Raw genomic sequence first — 24,350 nt, 5'->3', positions numbered from 1 at the left:
AAAAATGCATATACCTTTGACTTAGGGTTTCCACTTTTAGAATTTTATCCTATAAAAATATTACCACAAGAATGCCAAAAAATGTAGACAGACATATTTGATGAAATATTATGTGTAACAATGAGAATTTTGAGATCATTTCAATCTTAGGTTACTTATGGTTTATCTAGTCAGTACTATAAGGTAATGGTTAATAGGATTTGACAAACTCTGAATTAGAATTGCTGCTGTAGACCTTCTTAGCTCTGTGATTTTGGCAAATTATCTGGCCTTGAAGCTTTAGTTTCTTTATCTGTTAAATGAAGTTTATAATATTAATGAACTCAAAGTTTATTACTCACCTGAAGTGCTTAGCATAGTGTCTAGCACATACATGGGTCAATAAATCTTAGCAGGGGATCCCTGGGTGGCGCAGCGGTTTGGCACCTGCCTTTGGCCCAGGGCTCGATCCTGGAGACCTGGGATCGAATCCCACATCGGGCTCCCGGTGCATGGAGCCTGCTTCTCCCTCTGCCTATGTCTCTGCCTCTTTCTCTCTCTCTCTCTGTGACTATCATAAAAAAATAAAAAATAAATAAATCTTAGCAGTTATTATCATCAGTGTCATTACTGTGCTGCTATTATAGTAGTTAAGATTGAGGTTTAATATTACTGGCATAGAAAGGTATTATCTGATGTATTATTAAGCATAATCAAATTATAGAACATGGCTTTAAAAAAATCTAGAAGTATGGGTGCTTGGCTGCTTCAGTCAGTAGAGCATGTGCCTCTTGATCTCCGTGTTGTGAGTTTAAGTCCTATATTGGGTGTAGAGCTTACTTAAAAAAAAACAAAATTAAATCTAAAAATACTTAAGATTGCTCACCATGTTCCTTTTGTGGGGCAAGGATTAGAGAGGACACCATGTTAGAAACAAAAGTTTGTGACACTTCTTAAAACTTCTAAAAAATGTTTATTTTGTTTATAATCTTTTAATTATAAAAATAGGACTAAAAAAAGGCAAGCAGAAGACAAGATTTAAAAACAACAACAAGTACTACACTGTATTTAAAACATCTCCACGATTTTTGCTGCTTGAGAAATATTCTCCTTTGCTTGAGGTCCACATGCTTTTGGTGGCTGGACTTGTATTTGCATCATGTTTTAAAGTAAGGAGAAGGGGGCAGCCCTGGTGGCTTAGCGATTTAGCGCCGCCTTCAGCCCAGGATCGAGTCCCACGTCCGGCTCCCTGCGTGGAGACTGCTTCTCCTTCTGCCTGTGTGTGTGTCTCTAATAAATAAATAAAATCTAAAAAAAAATTTTTTTTAAGGAGGAGGGAGGAAGAATTAAAACAAAGCCTCTGACTTAGTGGTGTAGGAGTCCTGGGGAATCTGGTTTCATAGGAACTGACTTCCCACATACTTAACCACTTCCCATAGGACTCCACCCTCCCTGACACTTACAACATTTATATAGTGAGTAATCCTTCCTTCTGCCACTGAAATGAAATCATTTATAATGGCTACAGCACTTGTTTTTCTGAACCTTAAAAATAGCTTTTAAAGGCAAAAACTATGGAGGCAGTAAAAAGATCAGTGGTTGCCCAGAGTTGTAATAGGGAAGGGAGAGATAAATAGGCAGAATTCAGAGGAATTTTAGGACAGTGGAACTATTCCATATGGTACTATGATGGATACATGTTATTATACATTTTTCAAAACCCATGGAATGTGTAACATCAAGAGTGAACCCTAACATAAACTATGGACTTTGGGTGATAATGGCTGTAAATATAGACTCGATTGTAGAAGTGTACCAGTCTGGTGTAGGATGGTGATAGCAGTGGGGGTGGGGGGTAGTGGCAGCTGTGTGGGGGCAAGGGTATAAGTGAACTCTCCTTGTGCTCACTTTTGCTGTGAACCTAAAACGTCTCCAAAAAGTAGTCTTTTTTTAAAACTTATTTGTTTATTATTTATGAGAGACATATATATAGAGAGAGAGGCAGAGACACAGGAGGAGGGAGAAGCAGGCTCCATGCTGGGAACCCGACGTGGGACTCGATCCCGGGACCCCAGGATCACGCCCTGCACCAAAGGCAGGTGCTAAACTGCTGAACCACCCAGGGATCCCCGTCTTTTCTTTCTTTTTTTTTTTTTTTAAGCCAGTAATGACCCAGCAAGCTACATACACAGAAGCCCCTTATATTCTTAATCTTTAGAGGTATATGCTAAAATATTTAGGAAGGAAATGATATGTCCGAATTTGCCTCAGAATAATACTAGAGGGGGCAAGGTGTATGGGAAAGTAAGTGGAATAAGATTAGCCCCGAGCTGGTAGTAATTGAAGCTATGAGTAAAGTGCACATGGGACTTCATTTTACGCTTCTGACAGTATTTGTCTTAACTTTTTCCATAATAAAAAAAGTTTTTTTAAAAAATTAGCTTTAGGGATCCCTGGGTGGCGCAGCGGTTTGGTGCCTGCCTTTGGCCCAGGGCGCGATCCTGGAGACCCGGGATCGAATCCCACATCGGGCTCCCGGTGCATGGAGCCTGCTTCTCCTTCCGCCTGTGTCTCTGCCTCTCTCTCTCTCTCTGTGACTATCATAAATAAATAAAAAAATTAAAAAAAAATTTAAAAAATTAGCTTTAAAAATAATGCTAAGTCATCATACTAATATTTAGCTGCCAGGATTTTCCATTTTGGAAATCTCTTGGTAGTTCTAGTGTCAGCTAATAGTTTCAGAGCACCTATACACCCCTTTTGAGCAAAGACACTTTTTTTTAATTGAAGTATAATTGGCATTCAGTAAACCACCCATACTTAAAGTATACAGTTTGATACATTTTGATATTTATATATATACCCTTAAAACCAGCACAGCAGTCAAGATAATGAGCTTACTTACTCCCCAAGCTTCCTCACATTTCTTTGCAGTTTGTCTCTTTTGCCTCTCTGCAGCTACTGCTCATCCCTAGGCAACTACTGATAAAGTTTTTATCGCCATCGTCTAGTTTTCATTTCCTAGACTTTTGTACAATTGAAATCATATAGTGTATACTCTTTGGCTTCTTTCATTTAGTTAAATTATTTTGAGATTTCACCAGTGGCATAGCATGTATCAATAGTTTATTCTTTTTTACTGCTGAGTTGTATTCCATTATATGGATATACTACAGTTTTTTATCCATTTACTTGTTCATGGGTACTCGTGTTGTTTCCAGTTTGAAGTTGTTACCAGTAAGGCTGTTATGGACATTCATGAATACATAGGCTTTCGTTTATTTTGAGCAAATACCTAAGAGTAGAATATGATCCAATTGAATAGAGGTGTATTTAACTTTTTAAGATACTGCCGAAAAGTTTTCCAAATTTGTTGTAGATTTCTGTACCTGCATTGTATAAGAGTTCTAGTTCTTACGCTTCTTGATACACTTAGTGCAGTCTTTTTACTTTTCTAGCCATTTGAGAGGGTATGTAGTAATATCTCTTTGTGGTTTTAATTTACATTTTTTTGAATAATGATGTTAAGTATCTTTTCATGTGCTTACTGATATCTTTGGTGAATTGTCTGTTCCAAACTCTTTCCCAATTTTTAAATTGAGTACTTTGTTTTCTTAGTGAATTTTGAGAGTTCTTTATATATTGTGGATAAGTCCTCTACAATATATATGCTTTACAAATATTTTCTCCCAGTTTATGTCTTGTCTTTTTATTTTCTTAACAGTATTTTTTTGAGAAGTGGGAATAGGTCAGTTTAGATATTGATGGAAGTCTCTATCAATTTTTTCTTTTGTGGCTCTTTTTTTTTGTGTCATCTAATTGGATCATATGATAATTGTTTTTAATCTTTTGTCTATAATAGCCACACCATTTTACATTCCCACCAGTAGTGCACAAGGGTTTCAGTTTCTTTGCATCCTCACTAATCCTTTTTATTTTTTTTAATTTTTAAAAATATTTTATTTATTTGTGAGAGACACAGAAAAGGCAGAGACATAGGCAGAGAGAGAAGCAGTCTTCCCCCACAAGGAGCCCAGTTCAGGACTTGATCCCAGGACGCTGGGATCACTAACTGAGCCAAAGGCAGACAATCAACTGAGCCACCCAGGTGCCCCACTTTTATTTTTTTGATAGTAGCCATCCTAATGGGTATAAGATGGTATCTTATTGTTATTTTGATTTTTATTCTCTAATGATTAGTGATCTTGAACATCTTTTCATATGCTTATTGGTCTTTTGTATATGTCCTTTGGAGAAATATCTATTTAAGTCCTTTGCCCATTTTAAAATCAGATTATTTGTTTTTTGTTATTGAGCTGTAAGAGTTCTTTATGTATTCTGGATATTTACCCCTTATCAGATACATGATTTGCAGATATTTTCTCCTACTGTGTGATTTCCTTTTTACTCTGTTGATTGTTTCTTTGATACAAAGAGGTTTTAAAGTTTGATATAGTCTTGTCTATCTGCTTTTGTTCTTTAATTTCTCTTAGCACATATTTTGTCATTTTCAGTGTACAAGTATATTTGGGGCTTTCTAGGATCATGCTTATATTAAGTGAATAGCTAGAAGGACTCACAAAACTCAGAAAAGCTGTTATGTTCACTGGTTATAGTTTATTACAGAGAAAGAATACAACTTAAAATTAGCAGTTAAATGCATTGTAGGGTAGAGTCCAAGAGATACCAGGCAAGAGCTTCCAGTTTTTTTCTGCTAGTGGAGTTGTAGAACTGTGCTCAATTCTCCCAGGAACAGTATGTGACATCATACACAGAGTATTGCTGACCAGGACACTTATTTGAGCTTTGGTGTCCAGGAGTTTTATTAGGGGCTGATCCTGTAGACATGACTGACCATAGTTCTCTGGCCCCTCCCAAAGTCAAGCAGATACTTTGTGGCCCAAGACCTTCATAGATCACATTGTTAGCAGTGTGGCCCAGAGCCTCATGTAAATAAAAACATTCTTCAAGGGCTTAGAGGTTATCTCTAGGAACCAGCCAAATCTTTATTTGGAATGTGCAGGGTTTGGACACCCCTGACCTGACGAATTGATCCCTTACTCTACAGTAGCCCTTTCACATCTTTTCATCCTTTTGGTCTCAGTTCAAATATCACTTCCTCAGAAAGATACTTCCTGGCTACGTTATCTAAAAGTAGTCCCATCCCGAGTTTTGTTTTGTTTTGTTTTTTTTTAATCACATCACCCTGTTTTAGTATTATCCCACATCTTATTTATTATCTCTCTCCTCCTGCTTGAGATCAGTTCATGACAGCAAAGACCTTATCTGCCTTTTCAACTGCTGTATCCCTGGCATTCACTTTTTAAAAAATTAATAAGTAATAATTAAACCTAGAAACTAAAAGTACTGTAAGCCAGATATGGTTCTAAGTACCATAAGCCAATGGTAAAGGGTATGAATACTTAGTTCATAGAAAAAAAAGTGTTCATCCTTTTCAATAATAAAAGAAGTTACACCATGTTCGCATATTTAACCTATCAGATTGGTAAAAATCCAAGCATTTCATAGTTTACTCTGTTGGTAGAGCCTTTTGAAATAGGAATCTCCTCTACTGCTGAGTCTTTAAAATGGTACAACCCATTGGGAGGGTGATTTGGCAATATGTATCATATATACATATATGTATCATATATACTTTGACCTAGCAGTTTTACTTAAGGAAACTTACCCTATAGATATGCTCTGTACTTGTGAAATAACTTATAGGAGGCATTTATTGCAGCACTGTTTGTAAATGGCAAAAAGTTGGAAGCATGTTGATAGCAGCTATATGGAAAGAGCCCAGCTGTCCATCGACAAATTAATGGATAAGGAAGATGTGGTATATATGTATACAATAGAATATTACTCAGCCATCAAAAAGAGTGAAATCTTGCCATTTGCCAAGAAGTGGATGGAACTAGAGGGTATTATGCTAAAAAAAAAAAAAATAAGAAAAAAAACAAATACCATATCATTTTACTCATACGTGGAATTTAACAAAACAGATGTAGAGGAAGGGAAGGAAAAATAAGGCACTTGATGTAATGAGCACTGATGTGATATACAGCTGATGAATCACTAAATTCTACCCCTATGGGATCCCTGGGTGGCGCAACGGTTTAGCGCCTGCCTTTGGCCCAGGGCGTGATCCTGGAGACCTGGGATCGAATCCCACATCAGGCTCCCGGTGCGTGGAGCCTGCTTCTCCCTCTGCCTATGTCTCTGCCCCCCTCTCTCTCTCTCTCTCTTCTCTCTCTCTCTGTGACTATCATAAATAAATAAAAATTAAAAAAAATAAAATAAATTCTACCCCTAAAACTAATAATACAGTATATTTAACTAAATTGAATTTAAATAAAGACTTTAATAGGGATCCCTGGGTGGCGCAGCGGTTTAGCGCCTGCCTTTGGCTCAGGGCGCGATCCTGGAGACCTGGGATCGAATCCCACGTCGGGCTCCCGGTTCATGGACCCTGCTTCTCCCTCTGCCTATGTCTCTGCCTCTCTCTCTCTCTGTGTGACTATCGTAAATAAATAAAAATTAAAAAAAAAAAAGACTTTAATAAAAAAAAGAAAAGCTGGAAGCAAGTTAAATATTCATCTTTAGGGGATTGGCATAATTATGATACATTCATCCACTGGTTATGTAGCTGGTTTAAACTTTTTTTTTTTTTTCAAAGAATAAGGATGTACTTTCTGTACTGATGTGTAAAAAAAATCTCTAAGATACATAGTTAAGCAAAGAAAGCAAAGTGCAGGAGAGTGCATTTGTTGTGCTACCATTTGTGTAAAAGGGGGGAATGAGAATATGTTTTTGTAATTTGCTTGTATATACATCAGGAAACCACAGAGAACAATGACAGTGGTAACCTGGGGCATTAGACAACTAAGTAGAGAGTTCCGTGAGAGATTTTAAAAATTTTATTCCTTCTTATATTCTTTGACTTTAGAACCATGTGAAAATTTTACCTGTTTAAATAAATTGTATTTTAAAGAAATTAAAACATATAGTTGATTTTAAAAATAGTATCCAAAGTGCTGTAAAGAGAAAGGATACACTACACAAGTGCTCTAGCATCCCATATCAGCTTCAAGGGTGGGGCAGGGTGGGGTTAGTTAATGTTCATTATAAACCAGAACATCCAGTTGAGTACTGTGAATGAACCTATTATGATTGCTTCTTTCATGCCAGACTTACCCAATTAAACTGTTCATGTAGCCTAATAGGACAACTGTGGTACCATAGAAGGAACATAGATTTCGAACGAAGCAAGAGACAAGAATTTGATTCCTGCCTCTGCTATTTTCTGGCCTTAAGATTTTGGACAAATTGTTTTAGTGTTCATCTACCAAAACCTCTGAATATATGAAAAGAATAAATGATGGGACGACGCCTGGGTGGCTCAGCGGTTGAGCGTCTGCCTTTGGCTCAGGGTGTGATCCCAGGGTTCCGGATTCGAATCCCACATTGGGCTCCTTGCATGGAGCCTGCTTCTCCCTCTGCCTATGTCTCTGCCTTTCTCTCTGTGTGTCTCTCATGAATAAATAAATAAAATCTTAAAAAGGAATAATGTGAGCATGCTTAGTAAATTATCAAATGCTATATAAAGAGAGCTATTATTGTATTTTGGTTTATATTGCACAGTAATCAACGCCTTAAGTTCATAATTGTATTGCTGAACATTAGTCACAAAACATTCTTAGCATGTGACTTAGTCACCTCCCTCAAAGAAAATAGAAATATGAATTGCCTCAACTCTCTGCTTTCCAGCCTTCACACTGTGTCCCTATCCTCCAGAGCCTACATTGTCTTCCAGCTGGACTTTGGTCACTCCAATGACTTGTGTTCAGCAAAGATTATCTTATTGAGTGGTGTATACATTTCTACCTTTTGTGCTTTGTTGTTGTTGTTTTTTTTCCTTTTGTGCTTTGTAATTGTTTCCTTTCCATTCCTCATAAGGTTTAACTCTTCATAAATATTTTCTCTGTGAGGTCAAAGAGCTACTCCCGAACTCCAGACTGAGGTAGAGGGCACCACTTCCTTTGTAAAGCCAACTCTTCTCTCCTGTTCACCTCCATTTATCACCTGCTCTGTTCCATGAGTTATCTCCCTGTCTTGTATCCTCAATCTCTTCTGTTAGTTTTACTTGTTCTTTGACTTCATGAGAATGCTAAAGTCTAATGTCCCTAAAATGTTTTCAAATGTGAATCCTTTCTGTTGTCACATCTTTTATTCTTTTTGCTTCAAAGAATGATTGCTTTTAACTTCTGTTTCCATTCATCCTCCAGTTTATTATAATATATGATCTTATTTCCCTCTTAACTGTTTTACTTTTGTAAAAATATTGGCCAACTTCCCATAGCTAAATTCAGTGGCTTTTCAGCTCTCATACTGCCTGTCAGTGACACCCCTGAAATGTAAACCTCCTTTGGCTGCTGTGATGTACTGATTCCTGGGATTTCTTCCCTCTCCCTTATTTTTCTCTTAATCTCTTTGGCTGGTTTTTCTATCACCTGCTGCTGAAGCTTAGGGGTTATTCACTTCTCTCCATGGTAATCATCCACTCTGTTTTTCTTTTCACAGGTGTTACATTACATAATGACCAACAAGTCCGCACTGTTCTGCTTTCCATCTATACTCTCTCCCTGAGATTTCATTCATTTCCATAACTGTAGAGACTCTAATGGCTCCCCCCAACTCTACCCTTGAACTTTGCTGCCTGGTTGCAGGTACCTCACACTCACCTATCTCCCTATTTTTAAAATAGCTCTCCTCTTCTTCTGCCTGCTCACCTTGTGTTCCCTGCTCTATTAATGCCATCATCACCTTTCCAGTCAACCCTTTATTCCAGAAACCTCCAGTCATCCTTGACTCCTTTCTAACCATTCACATGTAATTTGCCCCAAAGCCCTGTCTGTTCTTTTGAAATATCTTTCTCATATATCTCCTATTTTCCATTGCCACGCAGTCAGGTTTCTTTAAAATGAAACAATCTAATGTGTCACTACTTCAGTCTTAACAATTTATGACTTTTTATTGCCTACAGGACAAAGTCTAAAGTCCTTGGGCATGGCAAATGAAATTTTTTATACTTGTTCCTAACCTTTTCCTGCCACCAACCCTGACAAACGGTGTTCTCCAGCCAGCCTAGGAGTACTCACTGATTTTCTGAGTAGGCCTTGCTTTTTAATTTCATACCTCTGTGCCACTGTCATGTCTCCACTTGGAGCCCATTAACCTTCCACTCACTCTTCTGCTTAGGAATCTTAATGCTGGGATCTCTGGGTGGCGCAGTGGTTTAGCGCCTGCCTTTGGCCCAGGGCACGGTCCTGGAGACCCAGGATCGAATCCCATGTCAGGCTCCCGGTGCATGAAGCCTGCTTCTCCCTCTGCCTGTGTCTCTGCCTCTCTCTCTCTCTCTCTCTCTCTCTCTCTGTGTGCGACTATCATTAAAAAAAAAAAAAAAAAAAGGAATCTTAATGCTGCCTTTCTGGACCACACGGAATGATCAGTCCTGCAGCACTTTATTCATGTCTCTGATATAATATTTAGCCTGTATTAAAGCCAACTTATGATCTCCTTAAGAACAACATCTAGATCTTTTTAATTTCAGTATTGCCATAGCACAGTACCTGGAATATTGAATTCATAATTATTTATGGGATGAATATCTTCAAAGTAAAGTAGAAGACAACTGAGCCCACACCGAGTCTGCAGAGTTCCCCTGTTGTCTTGTGAACAGCACATTGAGAGGTGGTTAAAGCTTGGTTTCTGTAGTCGAGCATGCCTGGGTTTAAACCCTCTCTGTAATGCTTCCTAGCTGTGGCCATTTCCCTACCTAAAAAGTAGTGATAATGGGGTGGCTGTGAGAATTTAATGTAAAGCACATATCACAGTCTCCAGTACATTGTAATAATTTTAAGCAATTATTAGGAGTGTAATATATTTTTAATGAATAACAGTAACAAACTCGATAGTCAAAAATGAGGTAAAAGAGTTACATGTTCTCACATGATCTAAGAGAACCTGTTCTTAACCAGGCTGATTACATTTTACAAGCAACAATGACAGTCTGCTTTCATCTCCTATACTTATGTAGGAGGAGGAGTGCTGTTCTTTTCCTCCTGTTACCTATTATTTTTACTGTTATTATTAATGCTCTTGAGATTCACTCTCCTCTTTACAAAAAGTTGATTTTTAGATATGAACAGTAATACCAAAAAGGAAATTGAACTTGAAGAGTAAGAAAGGGAAAACCCAGGATAAGGATAAAATTGGTGTTTGGGTTAAGAGACTGAGGAAACTATAGACTGTAAGAAAGATTCTAGTTTCATGCCATCATTCATCAAATATTTATTGTTCCCTCACTATACAGGGCAAGGTGGTGATGCCTCTCGCTGGAGGGGCATCAGAATTGTTTAAGACCTAATTTCTCTCTGTAAAGATTTTTAAAAATCTTTTGAATAACTTTTTGAGATAATTGTAGATTTACATGCAGTTGTAAGAAATAATAGATCCTTTATGTATTACTACAAGGATTTTATTTTATTTATTTATTTTAAATTTTTATTTATTTATGATAGTCACAGAGAGAGAGAGAGAGAGAGAGAGGCAGAGACACAGGCAGAGGGAGAAGCAGGCTCCATGCGCTGGGAGCCCGACGTGGGATTCGATCCCGGGTCTCCAGGATCGCGCCCTGGGCCAAAGGCAGGCGCCAAACCGCTGCGCCACCCAGGGATCCCTACTACAAGGATTTTAAATCTTTTTTAAAAAAAAAAAAAAATATATATATATATATATATATTTTTTTTTTTTTTTAAAGAGAGTGGGAGGAGGGGCAGAGGGAGAAGCAGACTCCCTGCTGGGCTCAATTCTAGGACCCCAATATCATGACTTGAGCCAAAGCAGACGTTCAACTGACTGAGCCACCCCAATTTTAAGTCTTATTAATAATGAAGGTGAGTAGCACCTGGCTGGCTCAGTTGGTAGAGTATGTGACTTTTGATCCCATGACCTTGAGATCCCACATTGGATCCTAGAACCTACTTAAAAATTATGAAGGTGAAATAGTTCCTTGTATAACTGATATGAAACCAAAGGTAGAAAACAGTTCATAATTTGAAAAAGGAAAAAAAATAATTTTGAAAATGGTGAGATTACTCTGCTGGCAGATGTAGCAAATATGGTCTCATGTAATACATGTCAGTTTTAAGCCAAGTGTCAGAGGATGAGTACAATTGTATTATATTGAGAACAGAGGGGGAGAATGAGGTAAACCAGGAGCCGGCTGAGAGGGAGGACCTGGATTCCTTTACTGAAGAGCCTCCATTCATCCAGACTTCTAAACTGCACACCTCTTGTGAATTCTTTCTTGCCTCGAGTTTTTAGAACTCCAGTAATGATGGGTCTTTTCTTAATCTCATGTCTAATTGTTCCATTTTTTTGTTTTTTGTAGAATACCTTGATTCTACTGAGTCTGACTTGAAAAAAGTTTCTCTTTTGCTTTTAGAATGACAGCAGAGAACAGCACAGCAGTGAAAGGAGGCGGCGTGGCAACCCTGAGCCATTATCTAATGGACGACCCCAGGGTAGCTCACACCAGGTGGTGGAACAAGATGATGAAGAAGACGAAGAGCTGACATTGAAATACGGCGCCAAACATGTGATCATGCTTTTTGTCCCCGTGACTCTCTGTATGGTGGTGGTCGTGGCTACCATCAAATCAGTCAGCTTCTATACCCGGAAGGATGGACAGCTGTATGTATAAGTGTTTTTTTATTCTCAAGGCTAGTATGACTTTTCTTTGTAGTGTGTGTGTCATCATCACCTTGGAGACCTCTGCTTTGAAAGGGGCATGAAGGCTAGAGAGTTCATCCTCTCTGACAGAGCAGTTGACAGAATAAGGAGTTATTTATTACTTGATGCTTTAAGTAGAGAAAATAAGAGTTATGGAATTAAATCTCATAGGGCTGAATTTATTTGAAATTGAGCAGTTAAGAGTTGAATGTTAATCTTCTCCATCTCAGGGCCATTGGGTCCTATTGTTCTGCTGGAATGTTCTTTCCTTTTCTGACTTGGATGGATGAATTCCTATCATCCTTCTCATCTTTGCTTAAATGTTAAGTCCTCAAACGTAATTTCCCTGAACCTCATAACAGAATTAGGTCCTTTCAGGTAGTCTTTCTTATAGCAACCTCTTGTTTTTCACTTGTCACAATATGCAAATATATAACTTATTTACATTATTTAATGCCTGATTTCCTTATATATCATAAAGCCTATGAGGGCAGATTGTTCCCACGGCTGGTTATATAATAACTACTCAGTTAAAAAAAATGTTTAAATGAAAGGATGAAGAATTAATGCAAGCTGGCATTCTCTAGACTCTTGAGTTTGTTGTGTAGATTGTTTGGTACTGTTGGTATAAGCCCTTTACCTTCAAGAAAAATGCTTTGATTCAGATTCATTTAGTTCTGTCTCTAGGTCTCTATAGGGCCCCTCTAGGGCTCAAAGTTTTGTTTTTGTTTTTTTTTTTAAAGTTTAACATTTTAATTGGGAACAGTTCATAGGGCTCAAAGTTTTAAGTGGATTTTGGAATTTGAATTAGCAAACTGTGTGGGATTCTAAAAGCCAAGCTTTTAACCTTTTGGGAGAAAGGCTAAGACAATGAATAAGGGGCAAGAGTTGGAGACAGCAGTCAAAAGAGACTGGAAATATCATCTGTATAAGTTAGTTAGTTTTGGCTATATATTATAGAACAGGGTTAGCAAGCCATAGCCCATAGGACAGATATGCCTGCCACCACCTATTTTTGTAAATAAAGTTTTAGTGGAACATAATAAGGTTCATTAGTTTATGTATTGCCTATGGCTGCCTTCATACTACAATGGCAGGATTCATTGGTTGCCACAGAGAATGTATGACCCACAAAACTTAAAATATGTATTCTCTAATCCTTAACGGGAAGTTTCCTGACCCTATTATAGGAAATCAAAACAAATGGTTTAAATGGTGTACATATTTTATCTCTTTCCCACAGAGCAGTACAGGGTGATCAGTACACATTGGTAGTGTGACTTCACATTCATCAAAGACTCAGGCTCCTTTCTTTTTCTTTGGCTTCTATCCTTTAGGTTACTCAAAGTACCTTATCGGTTCTGGAGCCCCAGGCTTTAATTCAGACAACAGGAAGCATGAAGGAGTGGAGTGGGGGAGAAAAAGACATAAGACACATCTCTCAGCAGATTTAACGCCTTTCTTAGAAGTTCCACACAACACATCCGCTTTTAACTCATTGGCCGTACTTTGTCTCAGCCACATCTAACTGTAAGGGAGTCAGAAATCAATTCTTTTAGCTGGGAACATTGAAACCTGGACTGAAAGTATGTTTATGTGAATGAGAAACCAAGGGGAAAATGGATATGTGATGTTGTATCAAAACAACTCCAGTTGCAGTCAACCTGTAGATAAAAAAAATAATTGTAAGCCATTACATAAGCCACTTTCCTTTGACAAGGACTTGTAGCACAGGTAGTTTATGTAGTAGAATCCAGTTCTTTAAACAAATCGCTAATGTGGACAAAGAACATTTGAGGAGTAATTACTTCAATTTGAAACATCCACTAGATGGAGCCAGTGTCTGGCTCACAAAAATCCACCTCTACATTTTAGATCTCTCCTTTTATTTTGAAGCACTTAGAGTATGGCAAATTTGCTTCCACAATTCTTGGCTAGATTGCTGAGATGGGTAAAAGTCACTTATAAGATACCAGTTGAATCAAGGAAACAAAACTGGTGTTGGAGAGGAATGTGGTTTGAGATATCCATTAATACTTACTTTGGGCTTTTGTATTTTGTTTTATTATAGAATCTATACCCCCTTCACGGAAGATACTGAGACCGTGGGGCAGAGAGCCCTGCACTCAATTCTGAATGCTGCTATCATGATCAGCGTCATTGTTGTCATGACTATTCTCCTGGTAGTTCTGTATAAATACAGGTGCTATAAGGTGAGCATGAGACATGGAGATTTGTTTTCTACCATGTTCTTTGTGTGATTGGGTTTTCTTGTCACATTAATTGTTCTAGTAGAGAAAAGGGCCTTATATTTTAGAACTGATTTAATTTTTAGTCCGCCCCCTTATTTTTTTTTGTTTTTTTTTCTTTTGTTCCCCCCTCTTATTGTAGAACATTAAAAAAATACAAAAAGACATAATTGAAAATGTTTTTGTATCCTATCACACTAAATGGTTTTAACATTTTTTTTTAACACAACATTTTATTTATTCATGAGAGAAACACAGAGAGCGAGAGAGACAGAGACACAGGCAGAGGGAGAAGCAGGTTCCATGCAGGGAGCCTGATGTGGGACTCGATCCCGGGTCTCCAGGATCACGCCCTGGGCTGAAGGCAGGCGCTAAACCACTGAGCCACCGGGGCTGCCCGGTTTTAACATTTTGATTTGCAGTATACTTAGGACATTCCAGGATATATCCTAAGACCTCTGTGAATTCCCTCATTTACAAATAGTACTATAGGATATAACTGTCCCTATAAAGTAATATAACTTAAAAAAATCCAGACTTTTCTTGAGTGCAGACCAGTAGAGCCTTCTTCAGACACTGGTGTTAAATTCATTGGTCACTGGTTATATTTCCACTTCTACATTGGGAGCCATCCATTCCCTCACTATTATCATCTCCTGCAGTAAGTAGCACTAGTTCTTTCCTTGGGAAGTAAGGGCAGGGGAGATTATGCAGGAAAGACAGCGTCTGCTCCCCTAGGTCACCCTCAAGCTAAGGGTTTTACTCCTGAATTTTAGCCACCTGGGACATATTTCAGATTCATGCCTTAGAAAAATCACAATATAAATCATGAGACTGGTCTTTCTCAAATAAAAGAAATAAATGATAACTTTCCAAATATTGATCTACTTTATTTCCTTCTAGTATTTATTTCTATATAATGCTGTAACATGGTTAAAATGTGTAATCAATATGTGTCCTTTCTTTTTTTTTTTTTTTAATATGTGTCCTTTCTTTTTTTTCTTTTTTTTTTTTTTTAATTTTTATTTATTTATGATAGTCAGAGAGAGAGAGAGGCGCAGAGACACAGGCAGAGGGAGAAGCAGGCTCCGTGCACTGGGAGCCTGATGTGGGATTCGATCCCGGGTCTCCAGGATCGCGCCCTGGGCCAAAGGCAGGCGCCAAACCGCTGCGCCACCCAGGGATCCCATATGTGTCCTTTCTTAACTTTTATTTTGGCATAAGCATTTTTCCATATTGTGAATTCTCAGAAAATATGTCTAAAGGCTACATTTGACTCAAGGGGTGTATTGTAATTTACTTACCCTAATTTCCCTGATGTTGGACATTTAAGTCATTTCCATGTTTTTTTACTATTCTAAAAAACAATGTCTTTATGGAGCTTTTTCAGTTTTTCAAATTATTTCCTTAGGGTAAAAGCCTAGACACATAATTTATGGGGCAAATTATCTACATTTTCTAAATTTTATTTATTTATTTGAGAAAGAGCACAAGAGAGAGCACTAGTCGGGGCAGGGATAGAGGGAGAGGGAGAAGCAGACCCCCTGCTAAGCAAGGGGCATGGGATTATGACCTGAGCCAAAAGCAGATGCTTAACTAACTGAGTGACTCGAGCACCCCTATCTACATATTTTTAATTATGATGGTGTGCAAAATTCCTTTTTTCAAAATGATAGTACCAGTTTGTACTTAACACTAGTAGTGAATGAGACTGTCTTATCCTACCTTTACCAGCATTGATTTTTAAAAATTCTGTGCTAATTTTTATAGGGGAAACAAAATGCCTTAATTTGTATTTGGTTAATTACTAGTAAGATCAAATACCTTTCCAGTGTTCTTGAACTTGAAAATTATACACAATTTAACCTTGCATCTTGAACATTTGAGTGGGTGGAAGTGTTAACCTAAGTGATGACCATCTACAGTCTGACATTAGCAAGTGGAAAAGATTGAAGACAAAGATGTATATGATGATGGGAAATAGTCATCAATACTTAGAAAACCAGAGAGCAAATGATGTAAAGACCCATGCTGCAAAGCATTTTCCTTCCCCTATTTAAATATCCTCATGACAATTACTTTTTCTGCATATACATGTTTACTTGCTAGTTCTGTTTCTCTGCTTTATTGGACTCACATTGTGTCTTACCTAGATTGTATGCTACTTTTGTTCTTCACATTTTATGGGGAGTCTGTATCCTGTTTAGGGTCATACCCATACCTACACACCGTAAGATGGGCCCATAAGTTCATTCCAGTTTTAAAAGTTTGCTTTCTTCAGTTTCTTCTTTCTGTGATCTCCCTGGTACTTTGATTCTTTTCGACATCCCCATTCCATTCCTGTAGCCAGAAAGCTGGGTTTTATTTTACCGACAGGGCCAAGAAGTGGTAGGACAGAGAGAGAAATAAAGCAAGTGCCATCTGCCCTGCTTTCTGAGAACTACAGCTCCTCCAGCTAGGAAACTTCCCCTCCCTCTGAAGTTTTAGGCTCCTGCAACCCCTATTGCCACCCCCACAGGATGGTTTCAGAGCTGAATGTGAGAGAATGTTGAAAGGAAAAAACCAAAAAGTGAGATTTTTGTGTTCTCTTTTGATGTTAGGAGACCTCTTTTCTGTTCCTTATCCAGACCTAGGCTTCTCCTAGAGCTCTCACCCATGCCCACTCGGGGTTGCATTGAGTTCTGATGGAGGGGAAAGAGTGGTAAACTCACTTCTAATTCCCCAGCCCACCTGACTCTGTTCCCTTGTCCGAGTCCTCAGCTAGCAGCTGCATGTATTCTATCCAGGTTTTATGGTTGTGTTCGGCGGTAGAGACAGGGTAGATGTTTTTACTCCATGGCACCTTGAACCTGCCTTGATATATTTTTGGTCTGTTTTGTGCATCTTCTGGTTACATCTCATTTTATTTTTTTAATTTTTTTTTAAGATTTATTTATTTATTTATTCATGAGAGAGAGAGAGGCAGGCAGAAACACAGGAGGAGGGAGAAGCAGGCTCCATGCCGGGAGCCCGACCCAGGACTCGATCCTGGGACTCCAGGATCGCGCCCTGGGCCAAAGGCAGGTGCTAAACCGCTGAGCCACCCAGGGATCCCCTCATTTTATTTTTAAAGATGTTTTTAATTTGAGAGAGAGGGCATGAGCAGAGGAAAGGGCAGAGGGAGAAGCAGATCCTCTGCTAAGCAGGGAAACCTGATGAAGTAGGGTTTGGGGCTCCTTCCCAGGACCCATGGATCATGACCTGAGCTGAGCTGAAAGCAGCCGTTTAACAGACTGAGAGCCATGTAAGCACCCCTAGTTAGATCTCATTTTAGACAGTCTAAAAGGGTCTTTTTTCAGCTATATTTCCACAGTTATTTGTTCATTCGTGTTAGTTTTTTTGTTGTTGTTTTGTTTTATGTTAAGTTCAAGTCTTAGCAGGCACAGCCAATTCTATAGGAACAAGTTGTTTACTTTGATTCCTAGTGTACAATAAAAGGAGCTTTTGAGTCAGAAATTCAGAAACTTGCCAGGACCTGTTTGGAAATAAACCCAGAGGATTTGTTATGTCAGTGGTTGGTTGCGCAATGTCTATGAGAAGCACGATAAGCTCAAAGACCAAACAGACTTTAAAAAGGTAGGAACTGAAAAGACAGTTAATTATTACATATCACCGTTATAGTTGAAACAATATAACTTATTAAGCCCACATGATTTCTGGCCTGGATAGTTCAGAGTTTAGAGGAGATGCTTGCTGTTCTGTACTGAAGCAGGGCTCTTTTCTTTCAGAGCCTTTAGCACAGGAAAGCTGAACTAGGGATTTTTGCAAGATGAGAAAAAAAGCCTGTTTTACCACGTGATGTTCTAGAAAAAGGGGAAATGCTATTTAGTCATCATGAGAAGAGGCTTTGAATTCAGGTAATAATTCAGAAAATCATAACATAACATCAGTGACCAGAAACTATTATTACAGACAGAGGGCTAATATCTTTACAATATGAAGAGCATTTATAAATCATCCAGGAAATTATAAACATGAACATTATGAATATGAACATTAGATCATGCAGCTCTTGATCTCAGAGTTGTAAGTTTCAGGCCCACATTGGATGTGTAGACTACTTTTAAAAACTCTTAAAAAAAAATGAACATCCTAATAAATTTTTAAAAACGCAAGCCAGAGGAATTATAAAAGAAATATGACCAGGAGAAAGAGAGAGATTTATATATATGTTTCCTCAGTGGTAAAAACAGAAACATTAAAATAGCATTTCATGTATTGACTTGGTAAAGATTAATACATTTTTTTGTGTGTGTGAAGTCCCTAAGCCAATGTATATCAATAGTAATTAGAAAAAGTCCATACCTTTTGACTTCATATTTTGCTTCCACAATATATCTGAAAGAATCTGAAATGCAGAAAAATATATGCATGCTAGGGTTTTTATCTTAGCATTTTTTTTTTATCTTAGCATTAATTATAATTGGTATAAAGTGGAAAACCATAAATTCTATAAGAAATATGGAATAAAAAAGGTTAAATAAATAAAAACAGGTTAAGGGATCCCTGGGTGGCGCAGCAGTTTGGCGCCTGCCTTTAGCCCAGGGCGCGATCCTGGAGACCCGGGATCGAATCCCACGTCGGGCTCCCGGTGCATGGAGCCTGCTTCTCCCTCTGCCTGTGTCTCTGCCTCTCTCTCTCTCTGTGTGTGACTATCATAAATAAATAAAAAAAAAAAAATTAAAAAAAAAAAACAGGTTGGGATCCCTGGGTGGCGCAGCGGTTTAGCGCCTGCCTTTGGCCCAGGGCGCGATCCTGGAGACCCGGGATCGAATCCCACGTCGGGCTCCCGGGGCATGGAGCCTGCTTCTCCCTCTCCCTGTGTCTCTGCCTCTCTCTCTCTCTGTGTGACTATCATAAATAAAAATTAAAAAAAATATATTAAAAAAAATAAAAAAAAAACAGGTTAAATTGTGGATTCATCCATATATGTAGAATATTATAATTGAGTCATTTATTTTTTAATTTTTATTTATTTATGATAGTCACAGAGAGAGAGAGGCAGAGACACAGGCGGAGGGAGAAGCAGGCTCCATGCACCGGGAGCCTGATATGGGATTCGATCCCGGGTCTCCAGGATCGCGCCCTGGGCCAAAGGCAGGCGCCAAACTGCTGCGCCACCCAGGGATCCCTAATTGAGTCATTTAAAAATCATTTTCTTTTTTTTTTTTTTTAATTTTTATTTATTTATGATAGTCACAGAGAGATAGAGAGAGAGGCAGAGACACAGGCAGAGGGAGAAGCAGGCTCCATGCACCGGGAGCCCGACGTGGGATTCGATCCCGGGTCTCCAGGATCGCGCCCTGGGCCAGAGGCAGACGCCAAACCGCTGCGCCACCCAGGGATCCCTAAAAATTATTTTCAAAAAATATTTGGTGGCATGAGAATGTGTCTATAATAAAAGAGTTTTAAAAAACAGAATGCTAAACTGTATATTACTTGATACAATGTTGTTAAAAGGTCTTTATACATGCAGACAGAAAACATGCCTGAAAAAAAAAAACATTAATAATGACTGGTTGTCACTGGTCAGTGGGAATGGTTTCTTTCCTTTAGTGTTTCTGTATCTTCTCAGTGTTTTTTTTTTTTTTTAATCTTCTCAGTGTTATATACATATATTACTCTTGTATTCAGAAAAGTGCTTTCTTAAAATGAATACAGAGTACCAACGTACATCTCCCACTTTTTAAAGCTTTTCTGTTTTGTAATATTTTATATACTTTTTAGTTTTGTAAGTTGGATTATCTCTGAAGCTGAGACTTTGAGCACTATGGGATGAGATGCATGAGGAAAGGTTCCTTTCTGCTTAAGCTTTATTGGATTTTCTGCAGATAAAATAGAGTAAGGGCTCCCTTTAGAATATTTTGCTAAATTTGAATATTTTGAGAGGGAGATGTACAGATGTCTTCAATTTACTTTGATATGTATTAAAAAGGACTAATAGGTGGTTAAAAATGCTACAAAGCAAGTATAGCAATATGTGAATGGTAGGTGTTAGGTATTACCTATAAAATTCTTTAAATTTTGCTGTGTGTTTGGGAAAAATATATATATATATTTTAAGATTTTACTTGACAGAGAAAGCACGAGTGGGGAGGGAAGACAGATGGAAAAGGAGATGCAGGCTTGATCCCAAGACCCTGAGATCACGATCTGAGCTGAGGCAGACATTTAACCAACTGAACCACCCTGGTGCCTCTTGAAAATTTTTATAATAAATTATCAGGAGAAGTTTTTGTGGAAGAACACCAGAAATTAAGTTGGTTGTATATAGACAGTCAATTTAGAATATTCAGATGTCCAAAGATTATCAACTTCAATGTAAAACCATTCTTTTAACCTCTTCCCAAATTGTACCATTTTATGAAGTTGTTATAAAGAACAAGACACAGCGAGAATTTTTAAGAAATGTTTTCTTTCAAAGAAATAATTACAGATCACCTTAGGTGATCAAAACAAGAGAAAATGTATATTTTAATCATGACTAGATTTTCATAGCTTAGAGCCTGATTATTGGAACAACTAAATCTGGGAAGTGGGTGTAGATTTTTTGTTGTTATTAATGAAGACAATATTCTGGTTAAGAGATGATGTTTTGGAGGGGCACCTGATGGCTCAGTGGTTGAGCATCTGCCTTCTGCTTGAGTAGTAATCCTGGGATCCAGTTCTGCACAGGGCTCTCAGCAGGGGCCTACTTCTCCTTCTGCTTCTGCCTCTGTCTGCCTCTCTCTGTGTGTCTCATGAATAGATAAATAAAATCTTAAAAAAAGAGAGAGATGGTGTTTGGGAAAGTTGTTGGTTAAATAACTCCTTCTGTTATTAAACAGTAAACTTCATTGAAAGATTAAAGCATATAATGGGTGTATCCACCTCAAAATAATTTCAGTTTTGGTTAGAAATTACTTGACAATTCTTTGTGTTTCTCTGTTCTGTTCTTAAAAACCCCAGGCTCGGGCAGCCCCTGTGGCTCAGCGGTTTAGCACCGCCTTCAGCCCAGGGCCTGATCCTGGAGACCTGGGATCGAGTCCCATGTCAGGCTCCCTACATGGAGCCTGCTTCTCCCTCTGCCTGTGTCTCTGCCTCTCTCTCTCTCTCTCTCTCTCTCTCATGAATAAATAAGTAAAAATCCTAAAAAAAAAAAAAAAAAACCAAACCCAGGCTCCCTGAGTTGTATAGTATTTTCCCAATTACATCCATTACATAAAATTACCATTTAAAATGTTCATCTTGGGCAGCCCCCGTGGCTCAGCGGTTTGAATGCCGCCTTCAGTCCAGGGCGTGATCCTGCAGACCCAGGATCGAGTCCCACATCAGGCTCCCTGCATGGAGCCTGCTTCTCCCTCTGCCTGTGTCTCTGCCTCTCTCTCTGTGTGTCTCTCATGAATAAATAAATAAAATCTTTAAAAATAAATAAAAATTTTAAAAAATGTTCATCTTGTGTAAAAGATTACAAAAGTCAGATCTGATTGTCTCTCTCATATTCATAAGCTGTATGCAACTAATAGTGACTAATGTTTACATAGTCTATGAATTCTGCATAAGGTTAGACTGACTTGTAAATGTTCCAAAGAATTTGTAATATTATTACTTATTAATGAGCCATGTAAACATAGAAAGCATTATAATTCTTACTGAATTCTTACTGAATTATTACTGATTTGGAATGTTATTTTATCAAATGGCTATATAACTTAAAAGGCCTATTTTTAAAATGCAGTTAATGTATGTATACATAAGTTACTTAATGGAATATCTGATTTTCAGTTTCATTGAATTTTATTTTATTCAGTATATTTTTATTTCAGAAATACCACAAAAATTTCCATTGAACATACTGCTTCCCTAAAGTTTAAATGTTGACTTTGTTGATTATTTTATTTTATTTTTTTTTAATTTTTTAAAATTTATTTATGATAGTCACACAGAGAGAGAGAGAGGCAGAGACATAGGCAGAGGGAGAAGCAGGCTCCATGCACCGGGAGCCCGATGTGGGATTCGATCCCGGGTCTCCAAGATCGTGCCCTGGGCCAAAGGCAGGCGCTAAACCACTGCGCCACCCAGGGATCCCTGTTGATAATTTTAGAAAGCATTATTTTTTAAATTCACATTATTTTTTAATTTCACATATTTCACATATTTTGAAAGGAACAAGGTTCTATATATGTCTTGCTGAATTTTCTTTCTTTCTTTCTTTCTTTCTTTCTTTCCTTCCTTCCTTCCTTCCTTCCTTTCTTTCTTTTCTTTTCTTTCCTTCCTTCTTTTCTTTTCTTTCCTTCCTTCTTTTCTTTTCTTTTCTTTCCTTTTCTTTTCTTTTCTTTTCTTTTTTCTTTTCTTTTCTTTCCTTTCCTTTCCTTTTCCTTTTTCTTTTTCTTTCTTTTCTTTTTTCTTTCTTTCTTTCCTTCTTTCTCTCTTTCTTTCTCTCTTTCTCTCTTTTTCTCTTTCTCTCTTTCTTTTCTTCTCTTTCTTCTCTTTCTTTTCTCTTTCTTCATTTATGAGAGACCCAGAGAGAGGCAGAGACACAGGCCGAGGGAGAAGCAGGCTCTGTGCAGGGAGCCTGATGTGGGACTTGATCCCAGGACCCTGGGATCACAACCTAAGTCAGACAAGATGCTCAACCACTGAGCCATCTAGGCACCCCATGAATTTTCTATTTTCTTTCTTTCTATCTATCTTTCTTTCTTTTTCTTTTTTTTTTTTTAATTTTCTATTTTCTATTTTGAGTAGTTCAGTACCAAACAGTTCCAATATAAGTATGTACTGATCCCAAAGTCAGTTTGAGTTTTGCCATTTGAAAAGCATAACATATGCAGAAATAATATATTGCTTTTGAAGTAAGACATTTACCTTTTTTTAAGGTTATGAGATCTGTTAATTATATTGAAATGCTTTCTTTTCTAGGTCATTCATGCCTGGCTTATTATCTCATCTCTATTGTTGCTGTTCTTTTTCTCATTCATTTACTTGGGGTAAGTGGTGGAATATTTGGTCTGTTTTTCAGAAATTAACTCTTTTTGAGCTATATAACTGTCACTTAAAGCCATGTACTCTGTTGATGAAATACTCTTAAATTATAATTGTTACCACATATAGTTTGTAGTTGGTATATTTAACACTGGTTAGTATTGGGATCCCTGGATGGCTCAGCAGTTTAATGCTTGCCTTTGGCCCAGGGCGTGATCCTGGAATCCTGGGATCGAGTCCCACATCAGGCTCCCTGCACAGAGCCTGCTTCTCCCTCTGCCTGTGTCTCTAACTCTCTGTCTGTCTCTCATAAATAAATAAATAAAGTCTTTAAAAAAAAAAAAAAGACTGGTTAGCATTATATTTTTTAATGGCTGCACTAAATTTCATTTTATGAAAATAACATATGTCCAGCTATAAAATTTATTGTGCGTATTTATTTTTCTGATTTCAGATATTTTTAAACTAGGGTTTCTTTTCTTTTTTTTTTTTAAGATTTGATTTATTTATTCATGAGAGACAGAGAGAGAGGCAGAGACATAGACAAAGGGAGAAGTAGGTTCCATGCAGAGAACCTGATGTGAAAATAGATCCAGGCATTCCCGGATCACACCCTGAGCTGAAGGCAGACGCTCCACTGCTGACCCACCCAGACATCCCTAGGGTTCCTTTTCATTGTGGCATTTTCAATAGTATATAGCCTTTTTTTAGTTTTTGTACTTATTTTTACAGCTATGACCTATGATACTGGTTTCCCATTTATATGAATGACACTGAGTTTTCTGTTAAAGTAAGCTCAACTTGAGGGAAAAAGTGAATTAATTTAAAGAAAACTGTTAAATAACAGCACAGTTTGATATAAGATATGGTAAAAAAACATGAAGGTAGGATATGAATAATTTGAAGGAACCATTAAACAACATTTTGATGAAAATTACTGTACATAAATATTTTTAGATTTCTGTTTAATTTTTTTCAGGGAAGTGTTTAAAACCTACAATGTTGCCATGGACTACATTACTGTTGCGCTGCTGATCTGGAATTTTGGTGTGGTGGGAATGATTGCAATTCACTGGAAAGGGCCACTGCGACTCCAGCAGGCATATCTCATTATGATCAGTGCCCTCATGGCCCTGGTATTTATCAAGTACCTTCCAGAATGGACAGCGTGGCTCATCTTGGCTGTGATTTCAGTATATGGTAAAACTCAAGACTGACATTTTGTTCATCACAGAAGTACCTCACTGGTGTGTTTCCCTTCCTTTTCCAGTTATCTTGACTTAGGAAAGTGATAACAGTTACATCCCATAGCTCTTCAGTAAA

General features: G+C 37.9%; 1 protein-coding gene across 3 annotated transcripts in view; it reads left to right on the top strand.

Annotated features, from left to right (window-relative positions):
• The window catches only part of PSEN1 (presenilin 1), a 78,658-nt gene that overhangs the window by 21,150 nt on the left and 33,158 nt on the right, over positions 1–24,350 (top strand). For all 3 annotated transcript variants that reach the window (XM_041758704.1, XM_041758702.1, XM_041758703.1), the window contains exons 4-7: positions 11,492–11,739; positions 13,850–13,991; positions 22,965–23,032; positions 24,007–24,227. In XM_041758704.1, the coding sequence (XP_041614638.1) occupies positions 11,492–11,739; positions 13,850–13,991; positions 22,965–23,032; positions 24,007–24,227 (679 nt within the window). The remainder of the gene's footprint in view (positions 1–11,491; positions 11,740–13,849; positions 13,992–22,964; positions 23,033–24,006; positions 24,228–24,350) is intronic.

This window comes from Vulpes lagopus, chromosome 6 (assembly GCF_018345385.1).
Source record: "Vulpes lagopus strain Blue_001 chromosome 6, ASM1834538v1, whole genome shotgun sequence".
NCBI classification, from domain to species: Eukaryota; Metazoa; Chordata; class Mammalia; order Carnivora; family Canidae; genus Vulpes; species Vulpes lagopus.
Note: the sequence above shows the minus strand (reverse complement) of the source record. Positions and strands in the feature narration are given on the sequence as shown.